The sequence below is a fragment of the Leucoraja erinacea genome, chromosome 16 (genome assembly GCF_028641065.1).
Source record: "Leucoraja erinacea ecotype New England chromosome 16, Leri_hhj_1, whole genome shotgun sequence".
In the NCBI taxonomy this organism is placed as follows: Eukaryota; Metazoa; Chordata; class Chondrichthyes; order Rajiformes; family Rajidae; genus Leucoraja; species Leucoraja erinaceus.
Genome location: NC_073392.1, coordinates 32018383 through 32031424, shown reverse-complemented (window position 1 = coordinate 32031424; position 13042 = coordinate 32018383). Strand labels below are relative to the sequence as shown.

Below are 13042 nucleotides of genomic sequence, written 5' to 3'. Positions count from 1 at the left end.
ACTGGTGGTTCAGCCTTTGCCTCTGTGTGTGGACACAGTCCCTGGTTGTCCATGGGGAGGAAGAGGCATCGGCATCTCAGGCTAGCCCCAGCCCCTCAATCGTGGCCTCAGTAGAGCGCTGGGTTTCTTCCCGGCAACTTAATCCTGACCACAAGGTGGCATTATCCGTCTCGGGTTTGTCCCGGTTGTTCGGTCTTCCTCAACCTTGCGACAGGGGTAAACAACTAGCAGATAGCCCCCCCCCCCCCCCCCCCCCCCCCCCCCCCCCCCCCCCCCCCCCCCCCCTTTATCTCTTTCTCTCCTGCCCTCCTTCTCTCCTTCTTCCCTCCTTTCCATCATTTCCTCCTTTCTTCCCCTCTGGCTAGAATGCCTGGATTACTAAGCAGTAGGTTGACAAGGTTTAGGTGGGTCAATCCGATGCCAGTTAATTGGACGTACTGATGATGGGGATTGGCCTCTATTGGCCAGTCAGCCAGTGATAGGGATCGGAGAGGCACCCAAGGGAAGTGGGGCTATTGCAGTACGTATGACAATTAAACACTCTTGACTTGACTAATTCAGGGTGGCACAGTGGCGCAGCTGCTGCCTCACAGTGCCAGAAACCCCGGTTCGTTCTTGACCTCGGGTGCTGTCTGTACGGAGTTTGCACGTTCTCCCTGTGACTGCATGGGTTTCTGGTTTTCTCCCATGTTCCAAATACGTGCAAGTTTGTAGGTTAATTGGCTTTGTAATTTGCCCATAGCGTGCAGGGAGTGGATGCCAAAGTGAAATAACATGGAACTAGTGACTACGGGTGATCGCTGGTCGGTGTGGACTCGGTGGGCCAAAGAGACTGTTTCCCCACTGTATCTGTACACTAAACTAAACTATTGTCTTTGAGTCCCTTGCACCTTAGTTAGACCTCTTACCTGCTCCACCCATCTGGGCCTATACATATTATTCCTCTATAAGCAGAGAATTGGTAACTTTTTTGAAAGCTGCCAGCAAATCCTTTCCCACCATCTTTTCAGGCAGTGAATTCCAGATCAGCTTGGAGATAATTTCATCTTCCCTCCTCCACTTTGGGAAGTGACAACATTTAAAAAATAGTGAATCTCTTCTGAAGCTCGAAGGAACAGGAGCCCATCAGTAATAACAGCGTGTGTTGCATTTCGAGCGAGAGGAAGGAACAGGGGACCATAAATGTACCCTGCCCATCGGAGACGGGTGTCTGTACCGTATGTGGACAGTGACACCAGTGAATAAGTTGTGCTCTGTTCATACTGTTTATCGGTGTACAGAAAATAACAAATGTTTACTCTGTCCTTGGGGTGATGACTGACTGGCTTTCAGTCATACCAGCAGGGCTGGTACCATCACCACATCTTGGCCTGGAGTCCAGTTATAAACATATTTTCCCTCCAGGTTCCTAGGATTAAAATCCAATTTGGTTCCATCAAGCCTATCTTAATGCATCTCTTTCTGATGTTGCTATTGCACACACACACTAACAATGTTGAGTTTCGAGATACAGCGTGGAAACAGGCCCTTTGGCCCACCGAGTCCACGCCGACCAGCACTAGCACTACACACTAGGGACAATTCACCATTTTCACTGAAGCCAATAAACCTGCAAACCTTGGGATGTGGGAGGAAACCGGGGCACCCGTGGGAACACACACGTGGTCACAGGGAGAACGTACAAACTCCACACAGACAGCACCCATAGTTAGGATCGGACCCGGGTCTCTGGCACCGTAAGACAGCAACTCTTCTGCTTCGCCACTGTGCCATCTTTAAGAGGTGAGACATTGATGATAATAATGCACCAGGGCATGTTTGGCTCATGGACATTACATATTCCAGTTAAAGGTTGGGCGAATAACCTAGTTTTCTGGTACTGGGACTGAATTGCAACTTTGTGCTCAATGTAAAACCCTGTGTACACACACAGCTCTGAGGATAAGGCAGCAGTGTGTTCCTGCCTGAGACGACAAAGCAACTCTATATTCCAGTCCCTGCACCACATGTATGATGCTAGCTACCTACGTAACTGAGGCAGCAGCTCAACGCCATCCTTGGTTAAGAAGCACTGTAGCTCATCCTGTGCACAGTTAAATCATAATTTTAAATGAAACTTATTGACTAAAGGGCTCAATTCCCTTATATGGTGTAAGACCATATTCCCAATAACCATCAGCTTATTGAACGCTACAATCGCCAACTAATCTACAAACAATGAACTATGACCTGCCTCAATTGCATTAGGGACTTTGAGCTTTCTTTTTGATTTTGCGTTATATTGTTTTTTAAATTTTATTTTTTTGTGTTTCGTGTTAATTATGGCATCCACTGAGTACTATATTTACATACCAGTTGTGCTGCTGCAAGTAAGAGTTTCATTGGTCCACTTTGGAACATATGACAAAACATTCTTGACTCCTGAGTTGTGGATTATTTGGTGTATTTCACTCCAAAGTGTGGAGCCCATTGATTAAAATTTTCAAAAGGGTTGAAATCACCGCTTTAACATTAGCTGCCCCTTCCCTTATCATTGTCTCAGGCGTCCCACTGCAGCGCCACCCATTTATGCTTGTGACAGTGTTATGCACCCTCTATTAATTTAGCTTAGTTTAGAGATACAGTGCAGAAACAGGCCCTTCGACCCACTGAGTCTGCGCCGATCAACGATCACCCGTACACTATGTGTCGGAAGGAATTGCAGCTGCTGGTTTCACCGGATAGACAAGAAATGCTGGAGTAACTCAGTGGGTCAGGCAGGTGAATAGGTGATGTTTCAGGTCACCACCCTTCTTTAAACTGATGCGAAACATCACCTATTCCTTTTCCCCAGAGATGCTGCCTGACCTGCTGAGTTACTCCAGAATTTTGTGTCCATCACCCATGCACTAGTCCTATCCAATACACTGAGGATAATTTACAGAAGCCAATTGATCTACAAACCTGCACTGCTTTGGAATGTGGGAGGGAACATAGCCATAGAGAGAACATACAGACTCCATACAGACAGTACCCTTAGTCAGGATCAAACCCGGGGCTCTGGCGCTGTAAGGCAGCAATGCGACCACTGTGCTACTGTGCTCAGTTTGCCTGCAAAACCTCCCTTCACTGTTAATGTTAATTGGTCCCAACCCGGCAATGGGATTGTGGACTGACACTAGAGCTACACCCCAGCCTCAACTGACCTCCTGTGTTGGATCCGTTGGATAATTCACACATGGTGCACAATATTGACTACATTTCTACCTTGACAATGATGCTGTTGGAATCTCTGCCACTCTCCATAATGTTGGCTTAAGATTACTGCATGTCAAGTGTTGTTAACATAGCAATGGAGGGGATTACATCCTTCCCCAGGCAACAGAGTTGGGAGATTTATACTTAAATTTACACTTAAATGTGACGAGACGCACCAGGATTTTTGGAAGCGTGCACATGGGCTCCTCTTCATTTGGCATTATCCGTATGTAGAACACAGCTGGGAAGATGAAAATTAAACACGGAGCGGAGGTAGCACCTGGTGGAAGAGAAACCAATGAGCATTAGCACACAACCTGGGCTTGGGATGCACAAAATACCCTTTCTCTCACACGCTTTTTATTTCACCAAAGTCCACATTTTGTTGTGTTTTTTAAAAAAAACAAGGACTTTATAAACAAGTGGCAACTCTAAGGAATGAGAATTTTAAAAAAGTTTTCAGAGATACATCGTGGTAAACGGACCCTTTGGCCCAGCGGATCTGCGCTGATCAGCAATCCCTGCACACTAACACACTAGGGACATTTGACAATTTTACTGAAGCCAATTAACCTACAAACCTGTACGTCTTTGGAGTGTGGGTGGAAACCGGAGCACTTGGAGAAACCCATGTGGTCACATGGAGCACGTGCAAACTCCATACTGACAGCACCCGTAGTCAGGATCGAACCCGGGTCTGTGGTGCTGTGAGGCAGCAACTCTACCGTCGTGCCACCGAGCTTCCCAAATGTACCAACTTCAGGTTCCTTCAACATTACTTCAGGAGGGGGGGGGTGCAGTTTCTGACTGGGCGGCACAAGGAGGAAGTACCAAGGGAGATTGACTCACTGCCAATACCCCGAAGAAACTGCCTAAGCCGACTGCCACCCACTGCGGTCCCGGGCTGTTGATAACAGCTGTAATGTCCAAGCCCTGCACCAACTGTTTACTGACCTGACTTCCCCAACTCTAGACTGAGCAACATATTGGAATTCTATGCCAAACAGCACCATGTCCTCAAGATGTGGGGAAAAAAAAGTCAAATGTATGTAAATATATACAAATACTGGCTAAATATGTGCCCTGTATCCAGCGTCTGCAGTGCTGTAGGGGGCAGGGGAGATGCAGATTGTCAAGATGGAACATGGTCTTTGTCCTTCAATCTGTTTATCCTCCCCCTCCCCCTCCCCTCCCCCCCCCCCCCCCCTGTGTGTTCACCTATTATCAGCCAAGCTCGATCCTGCTCCTCCGTTCTCCCGGCTTTCGTTCCCGCCCCCCCATACAATCACTGAAGAAGGATCCCGACCCGAAACGTCACCTATCCTTATTCTCCAGTGGTGCTGCCTGACCCGCTGAATTACTATGAGCACTTTGTGGTCTTTCTTTAAATGATGATTAGCCCATAACAGCCTTCCTGTCCTGGGCCTCCTCCATTGCCAGAGTGAGACCACACATGAACTGGAGGAACGGCCCCTCATATTCTGCCTGGGTGGCTTCCGACCCAATGCCACGAGCATTAAATCCTCTAATTCTACATCACCACTGATGGACGGGTTGATTAGTCCGGGTGTCAGAGGTTATGGGGAGAAGGCAGGAGAATGGGGTTAGGAGGGAGAGATAGATCAGCCATGAGTAGACTTGATGGGCTGAATGGCCTAATTCTGCTCCTATCACTTACGATATGATTTTATGACCATTCTAGAAAATACATCCCCACATTAGAACATACATCAGCACACTAAGACATACAGCAAGCACCACAGCAGACCCTGCCTCGCCTCACGAGATCATATGTCACTGCATTGGACATCATCTCCCACATCACCGTACTAGGCCATCCATAAGCTCCATTCTTTACCATGTCACTGCGTTACAATGTACACCCTTATCCGTTACCACACCAGAATATGCAACAACTTCCTAACTAGATCACACTAAGCCACCACAAGGCCATACATCTCCACACTATACCAACATCACCACATCACATTTGTGTTTGTCGTTTATCCAACTAAGATCCCACTAACATACATCGACCCATCTTTGTCTTTTAGGTGTTTAAGAGGGAACTGCAGATGCTGGAGAATCGAAGGTTACACAAAAAAGCTGGAGAAACTTAGCGGGTGCAGCAGCATCTATAGATGCTGCTGCACCCGCTGAGTTTCTCCAGCTTTTTTGTGTAACCTTTGTCTTTTAGGTGTTGTCCTTTTTTGTTGGATTGTACAGCAACCAATAAACTTCTGTTTGAGACTCTGGTTATTTTCGCTTAGAGCTTGATTAAATCTCAGTCAGAGAAACAGGCTGAGAATAATTTGTAAACACAGTAGGAAGCAGAGCTGCACTAATGTCTGCCGAAATAGCTCAGTTGGGAGAGCTAATGCCAACCTAGCTGAAATGTCAGTACATTCATCCCCTGGGCTGACGTCTGCGTCACCAACACAGTAGCATTAACAGACCTCTGACAGACTCCACTGCATACTCAGTGGGTTCAGCACATTGATAACAGCATCACAATCACAGGGCAACACGGTGATACAGCAGCAGAGTTGCCGCCTTACAGTGCCAGAGACCCGGGTTCGATCCTGACTGCGGGTGCTGTCTGTACGGAATTTATATGTTCTCACCGTGACCTACGCGGGTTTTCTCCAGGAGCTCTGGTTTCCTCCCACACTCCAAAGACGTACAGGTTTGGAGGTTAATTGGCTTCAGTCGAATGGCAAATTGTCCCTTGTGTGTAGGATAGTGTTAGTGTGCAGGGATCGCTGGTCGGCGCAGACTTGGTGGGCTGAGGGGCCTGTTTCCACGCTGTGACAAAAGCATCACCACCCAGTCTGGGCAATACAGCAGGTCGCATTGTGGAAAAGCTGAAGTAATGTCTTCAGAGGCCCAGGTTGCGTGTATCTCTGGTTTACTAAGCCTTTCTCAAAACTGAAATGAATTCCTTGATGTTGCATAGCCAATCCAGTATATGACCTAACCTGATCCTTCTCACTAGACCATTAAACAATCGCACGCTAATATAATCCAGATGTGGCTTCTTACTGATGTCCTTCTGTTCCAAATGTAGTATTCAGTGAATGGAGAAATGATCGTGGCTCCTCCTTACTACAGCATTCTATAGGGAGAGGTTGAGCAGGCTTGGACTTTATTCCTTGGAGCACTGGAGGATGAGGGGTGATCATACAGAGGTGTATAAGATCATGAGGGGAATGGAAAAGGTAGACACACAGTCTTTTACCCGGCTCGTTGGCGCAGCAGTAGGGTTGCTGCCTTACAGCGCTTGCAGCGCCAGAGACCCGGGTTCGATCCTGACTCCAGGTGCTGTCTGTACGGAGTTTGTACGTTCTCCCCGTGACTACGTGGGTTTTCTCCGAGATCTTCGGTTTCCTCCCACACTTCGAAGACGTACAGGTTTGTAGGTTAATTGGTTTGATGTATGTGTAAATTTTCCCTGTAGGATAATGCTAATGAGCTGGGATTGCTGGTCGGTGCGGACTCATTGGGTCAAAGGGCCTGTTTCCGCACTGTATCTCTAAACTAAACGAAACTAAACTAAACTAAACAGAGTAGGGGAATCAAGAACCAGAGAGCATAGGTTTCGGGTGAGAGGGTTAAGATTTAATAGGAACCTGAGGGGCGACTTTTTCACACAGAGGATGGTGGGTGTGTGGAATGAGCTGTCAGAGGAGGTAGTTGAGCAGATACTATAACAACATTTAAATGCCATTTTGACAGGCTCATGGACAGGAAAGGTCTAGTCTAGAGGGATATGGGCCAAACATGGGCAAGTAGGACAAGCGTAGATGGAGCATTTAGATCAGCATGGGCAAGTTTGGCCACAGGGCTTGTCTCCATGCTGTATGACTCAATGATTCTATGATACCTCTGACCAAAGATAGCTCCGCTCTATGATCTTTGCCTCTGACCCCTGACCCGGGTGGGTTGGGACAAGATCGTACACCATACTGTTCAATATTGGGATAGCAGCTCAGTGTCGCTGGCACAATCTTGAAGGGATTTCTTTCAGGTGATTCAGGTGATATTTCTGGCCTTGGCTGTTCAGGCACTGCCTGGTATATGACGTAGGGCAGTGTTGGTGACCTGTTTCTTGAAGTGAAGATGGAGCTGTCTGTTAGGCCACCATTAAGTCAGAAAGTCTGGATTATTCTGTAAATCTGCCACTTTTTAGCGAAGGAGTTTTATTTTGACAGTTTGACAACAGTGCCAGGATATCATGACCGTGCCTGGTGCCTTAATCAGTAGGCATTCCAAACATTTAGTTTGACTTTAACATGGATCACAGAGAGCTCGGGGAGAAGGGAGGCAGCGTAAATAAATATAACAAGTCACACAGCTACAGAATGTAAGTTGATCTTGATTGTGATCACCGCCCTCGGGTCCAGGAACATGGATTGGCTACATCGACTTTTCCTAATAATAAACATGCTGACACGGGATCACACACAACCCGTGACATCAAACACATGCTATCCCGGTCAAGGTCACAGCACACGAGTTCACAGAGGGTTGGCGGGCTAGAGTGGAGCCGTCTTAAAGCTGTCATGTCCTCATCCCGTCCCCACGGAAAGCCTCAGGCATTTCACACAAGAGGAGGCAGACATATATTCCAATCAAATATTAAAAACTGCTTCACGAACTGGGTTATATGTCCTCGTCCTCTTGTGTGAAATGCCTGAGAAAAACCCACAAGGTCACAGGGAGAATGTACAAACTCCATACAGGCAGCACCTAGAGTCAGGATCAAACCCTGGACTCTAGCACTGCGAGGCACCATCTCTACCACTGCGCCACAAGTTGATGGATAGTTTTATTGTCGTCATTAAAGGTATCAGCAACTTTTCTATGAAATAACATTGTTAGAACTGTGTTTCAGACAATTTCTTCATGATTAAGAAAGTAATAGCAACGTACTTTACGTGGCACAATGTTTAAAGTAATTTGGTAATGTTCATATTTGATAGCGGCCTCTATGGTTTACAACATGAGTTTAGCGCTGCTTAAATGAAAGGAGCATATCACCTTAGAATTGGTTATCATTTAAACCGCTAGACTTCATCACCCTCTGTTGGCTAATCCTTCTAATGAGCTCCGTCCTACTTACCGATAATTCCAAAGATGTCAAGTATGTTGGGTGCAAAGATAACCAGTAAGTTGATGCCAGATAGAAGAATGATGGCAATGATGGTGTGCCTGAGCCAACTAAAGGGTTTGTTCTGGAACAGCATCTGCTGGATAGCACGACGCACCTGCATCCAAACAAAATTATGGGAAAGATTGGTTTCACTCCAATGCACTCCTTGTACCCCTTATCTCTTCACCCCCCTGAGGTTGAACCACCTCCCTGGCCATCACTCCCTCTATTATTCATTCATCCCAACCATTTGTGGGGGTGCAACAGCAAAAGCTATGGTATTATTCTGATCGTCGCCAAGTTCGAAGCAAATAACATCAACTAGATTTATAGCAGGAAGGAACTGCAGATGCTGGTTTACACCGAAGATAGGCACAAAATGCTGGAGTAACTCAGCGGGACAGACAGCATCTCTGGAGAGGAATGGGTGACGTTTTGTGTTTATCTTCAACTAAATTTATGCTAGCTGGGATTATTTTCTGCTAATGCATTAGAAATAGCCAGCTTAGTGCCAGTCTGCACCGGGGCATTATTACAACAACTGTAACATTACAATGTTGGAAAGATTTGTTCTTATTTTAATGCAAAAGAGAGGATCTCAGCGTAGAAGTGCCAGAGAGGAAAGTACAAGGAACTCCAGATGCTGGTTTACAAAAAAACGACATAGGGTGCTGGAATAACACAGCGGGTCAGGCAGCATAAATGACTTTTCAGGTCACGACCTTCTAATTCTTCTTTAATAGTGATCTTGTTACTATATATTGAATGCAGACGATGGCATGGCCTCGAATGAGTGATGGATGAAATAAATGGAAAGTACAAGGCAGGGAAAATAGTATCAGCTGTTCAACACTGCTGCAGGGACATCACAGGCCCGTGGACTTACCGGGAACAGTACGATGGGCACGGTGAGGGTTACTGCGATCAGCACGGCTACACGGACACACAGTATCAAAGTGTCGAAAGGGTCAATCTTACTATATGTGTGCAGCATCTCCGGTTCAACTCTCCCTGCAACGGATAAACACAATGTCATGCCTTCAGGTTCAGGAATACACATTGCATGCCCATGCTAACAATGAACACCGTGTCAATGCAAGCAGAAAGGGGACAGCTGGCCCTGGCTTCTGAATGAGCTTACGAGGCTCATTAAAATTCCTGCTCTTAATTGGAGGGAAAAGAAAAGAAAACTTATGTAATGCCTTTAACAACATCTGGGCATTCCAACATGCTTTACGCTCCATGAAATACTATTGAAATGTAAATAAGGATGTATCTAGCTTATGCAGAGTCAGATACCACATATATATATAGCAAAGGGCCAGATAACTGTGGTAATCTGGTTGGTTTATTATTGTCACGTGTATTGAGATACTTTGTTTAACGTGTGTTTACGGGGTACTGATTGGGGATGATCAGCCATGATCACATTGAATGGCGGTGCTGGCTCGAAGGGCCGAATGGCCTACTCCTGTCTATTGTCTATTGTTCCTGGCAAATTAAACTCTTACACGAGTACTTCAGGCAGGGCAAAATATGTTATGTTATTTTAAAAATATGGTGTTATTTTTGGCTTATATCACTGTAATGTACACTACTCCTAATTTAAAAAAAAAACAAAACAAAATTATGCTACAAGATCACTTTCCCCGACCTGAGAAAGGAAACAGAGTTTTGGTTCAATGTCCCATGTGCAGCATTCCCTCAGTGAGACTGTCGGCTCATTGGTCTGGGTCACGCCTTCAATCGGACTATCTGCCCACAACCCGTACAAAGTCCAGCTCAAAACTCCTAGACCTAGGAGTCAGCAACCCCCTCTGCCACTTTAGCCCTGACTTTTTGATCCATAGACCACAATCAGTGAGAACAGGCGACAAAACGAAGGGCGGCACAGTGGCGCAAAGGGCGGTACAGTGGCGCAGCGGTAGAATTGCTGCCTTACAGTGCCAGAGACCCAGGTTCGATCCTGACTATGGGTCCTGTCTGTACAGAGTTTGTACATTCTCCCTGTAACCACGTGGGTTTTCTCTGGGTGCTATTTCCTCCCACCTTCCAAAAGATGTGCAGATTTGTAGGTTAATTGTCTTCTGTAAATTGTTTCTAGTGTTTAGGATAGAACTAGTGTATAGGTGATCGCTGGTTGGCATGGACTCAGTGGGCCGAAGGGCCTGTTTCCTCACTGTGCCTCTCAATTAAACTAATAATACGCCATGTTCCTGCCTACTCAATGTAACTTTTCATCCCTTCCCTTAATTAAGAATCTACCCACTTATTTCTTAAAAAAATGTCAAAGAATCTGCTTCCACTGCCCTTTGAGGGAGGGAGTTCTATGATCTTGTATGAGAACATAAAATCACCTCATCTCTATCTTACAAGAGGAAACATCCTCTTCACCCATGTCAAGATTCCACAGGATTTTGTGTTTCAGTCCAGTTGCTTTATTCTCTTCTAAACGCCAGGGATATCAGCCTGCGGGCAAATGCCAAGCATCAAACGACCGTTGTGGTTGATGCCAGGAAAACGCTGCCAGAGATAGTGGTGGGATTTCTATATTTATGACGCATTTATGCAGGCATTTAAATAGGGAAGGCATAGCAGGATATGGTCCCAGTGCAGGAAAATAGGATTAGTGGATTAAGGAGAGAAGGGAAAAATTTAATAGGAACTTTAGGGGCAACTTTTTCACACAGAAGGTGGTAGGCACGTGGAATGAGCTGCCAGAGGGAGTAATAGGCAGGTACAATAATCATAGTTAAAAGACATTTGGACAGGTATATGGATAGGAAAGATTTTGAGGATATGGCCCAAATATGGGCAGGTGGGACTAGTATAGATGGGGCCTGTTGGTTGGAGTGGGCAAGTTGGGCCGAGGGCCTGTTGCCATGTGTATGACATTATAGCTCCATGAGAGGAACACCAAATAATGCCTGTGTTACTGGAAGTGAACGGGGCAAATGTTGAAAGAGGAACAACTCAAATTGAATAAAGAGAAGGAGACAAACAACTACCTTGGGAATGGCACAAAAATAAGACATCTTAATGTAGGAGACAGCAAGGCATCCAACAACTCTACCAATGTTTTCAAACTTGTTTTTGTCACGTGTTTCAAATTTCACCACCAGCTGATGTGTGGGGATTTCCTTTCAGTGGAAGGCCCCTTTTTTTGCATTCCTCTGTTTGCCACAACATCGATTGCTTACTTGTATACTATTCCAATGTTCCAAAATTTGCAAAACCCCTTGTCCCTTGTTATAGAGTCGTACAGCGTGGAAACAGGCCCTTCAGCCCAACTTGCTCAACTTAAACCAACTCCGACCAGCATGTCCTATCTACACTAGTCCCACCTGCCTGCGTTTGGCCCATATCCCTCCAAACCGGCCCAATTGTTTCTTAAACGTTGCATTAGTAGCTGCCTCGACTACCTCCTCGGCAGCTCGTTTCATACACCCGGAGCCTTTGTGTGAAAAGGTTACCCCTCAGGTTCCTATAAAATCTTTCTTTGTTTACCTGTACTTCTACAGCTTGGCTGCTTAAATAAAGAGCTGCTTACCAAGCTGATGTTATCCAGGATTTGAGGAAGATAGGAACTGCTATGATCTACCTAGCAAGTCTCCCGCAGTGACATAATGACGCAAACATTTCCATTTACCCAACACAGCACAAGAAGTCAACATTGAACCCGTGGTTGTGAACACATTCAAAACTGGCCAACTATGTTTTCTCACTGTCATTTATCAGACATTGGAAAATTCTGAGGAAGGAAGTTCAGTATAAACTGAAGGTCCACAGAACCTTAGGTGGGGCTTATGATATGTTTAATATTGTGAAGTTTATGGTAACACAATGCTTCTATGAAACATTAGCAAAAGAATATAAGAGCACACAAAGGGATACGTAGCCAGGTAAACTCCAGTATAGAACAGCTAGCACAATTTTTAACATTAAATGTTAAGAGGCATGATGATCACAAGAACTAGGCTGTGGTGAATCTTTGTAAGATATTGGCAAGGGCACTGATTTGTCTTGGCCAGAATATTTGCTAAAAGACACACAGAGTTCAGAAGTGGCCCCAAAAGTGTAACAAACCAACGAGTTATTTAGAGACGTGAAAGAAAATTGGGGAAGAGGATGGGGAAAGATTCAGTGACCATTTCTGCCAGCTGAGTTAAATTAAATTGGTGGTCTCCAATGAAATGGTTCTTTCATCAGGAAAGTATGAGGTTAGTGCCACTGTGTGAGAGAGTTCCTATGGGCCTTATATCTAGCTCAGACTAACAGGATGGGTGAGATACTAACAGTCTTTCCAGTTTTCCCAATATCATTCACAAATAAAATGGTGACACATACGTTCTTTGGACTCACCATAAAATGTCAAATATCCAAATAAAGCAGCGAGGAAATACATGACGTACATAACCGCGATTGAGACGTTAGACACGTGTTGCATTTTCTGCTTGGTTGGGCTGGAATGGAAGGTATATATTTTAATATAAAGCACTGAACAGCATCTAGAGTCATCATCAAGAAATAAAACTTACACTCTATCACTGAACACTGAAGAATGGCAATTACAAATACTGGTCTACCAATGATACCAGATATGTGATGATAAAATGGTCCGATTATGTTGCTTCCAATACTCAAATCACAAAT

At 45.4% G+C, this 13042-nt stretch overlaps 1 protein-coding gene across 1 annotated transcript in view; it reads right to left on the bottom strand.

The window, feature by feature from the left end:
* The window catches only part of slc38a3b (solute carrier family 38 member 3b), a 104723-nt gene that overhangs the window by 5820 nt on the left and 85861 nt on the right, over positions 1-13042 (bottom strand). Inside the window, exons 12-15 of the mRNA XM_055648068.1 lie at positions 12752-12852; positions 9276-9400; positions 8360-8504; positions 3414-3517 (exon numbers count right to left, since the gene is read on the bottom strand). Coding sequence (XP_055504043.1) covers positions 3414-3517; positions 8360-8504; positions 9276-9400; positions 12752-12852 — 475 coding nt within the window. The remainder of the gene's footprint in view (positions 1-3413; positions 3518-8359; positions 8505-9275; positions 9401-12751; positions 12853-13042) is intronic.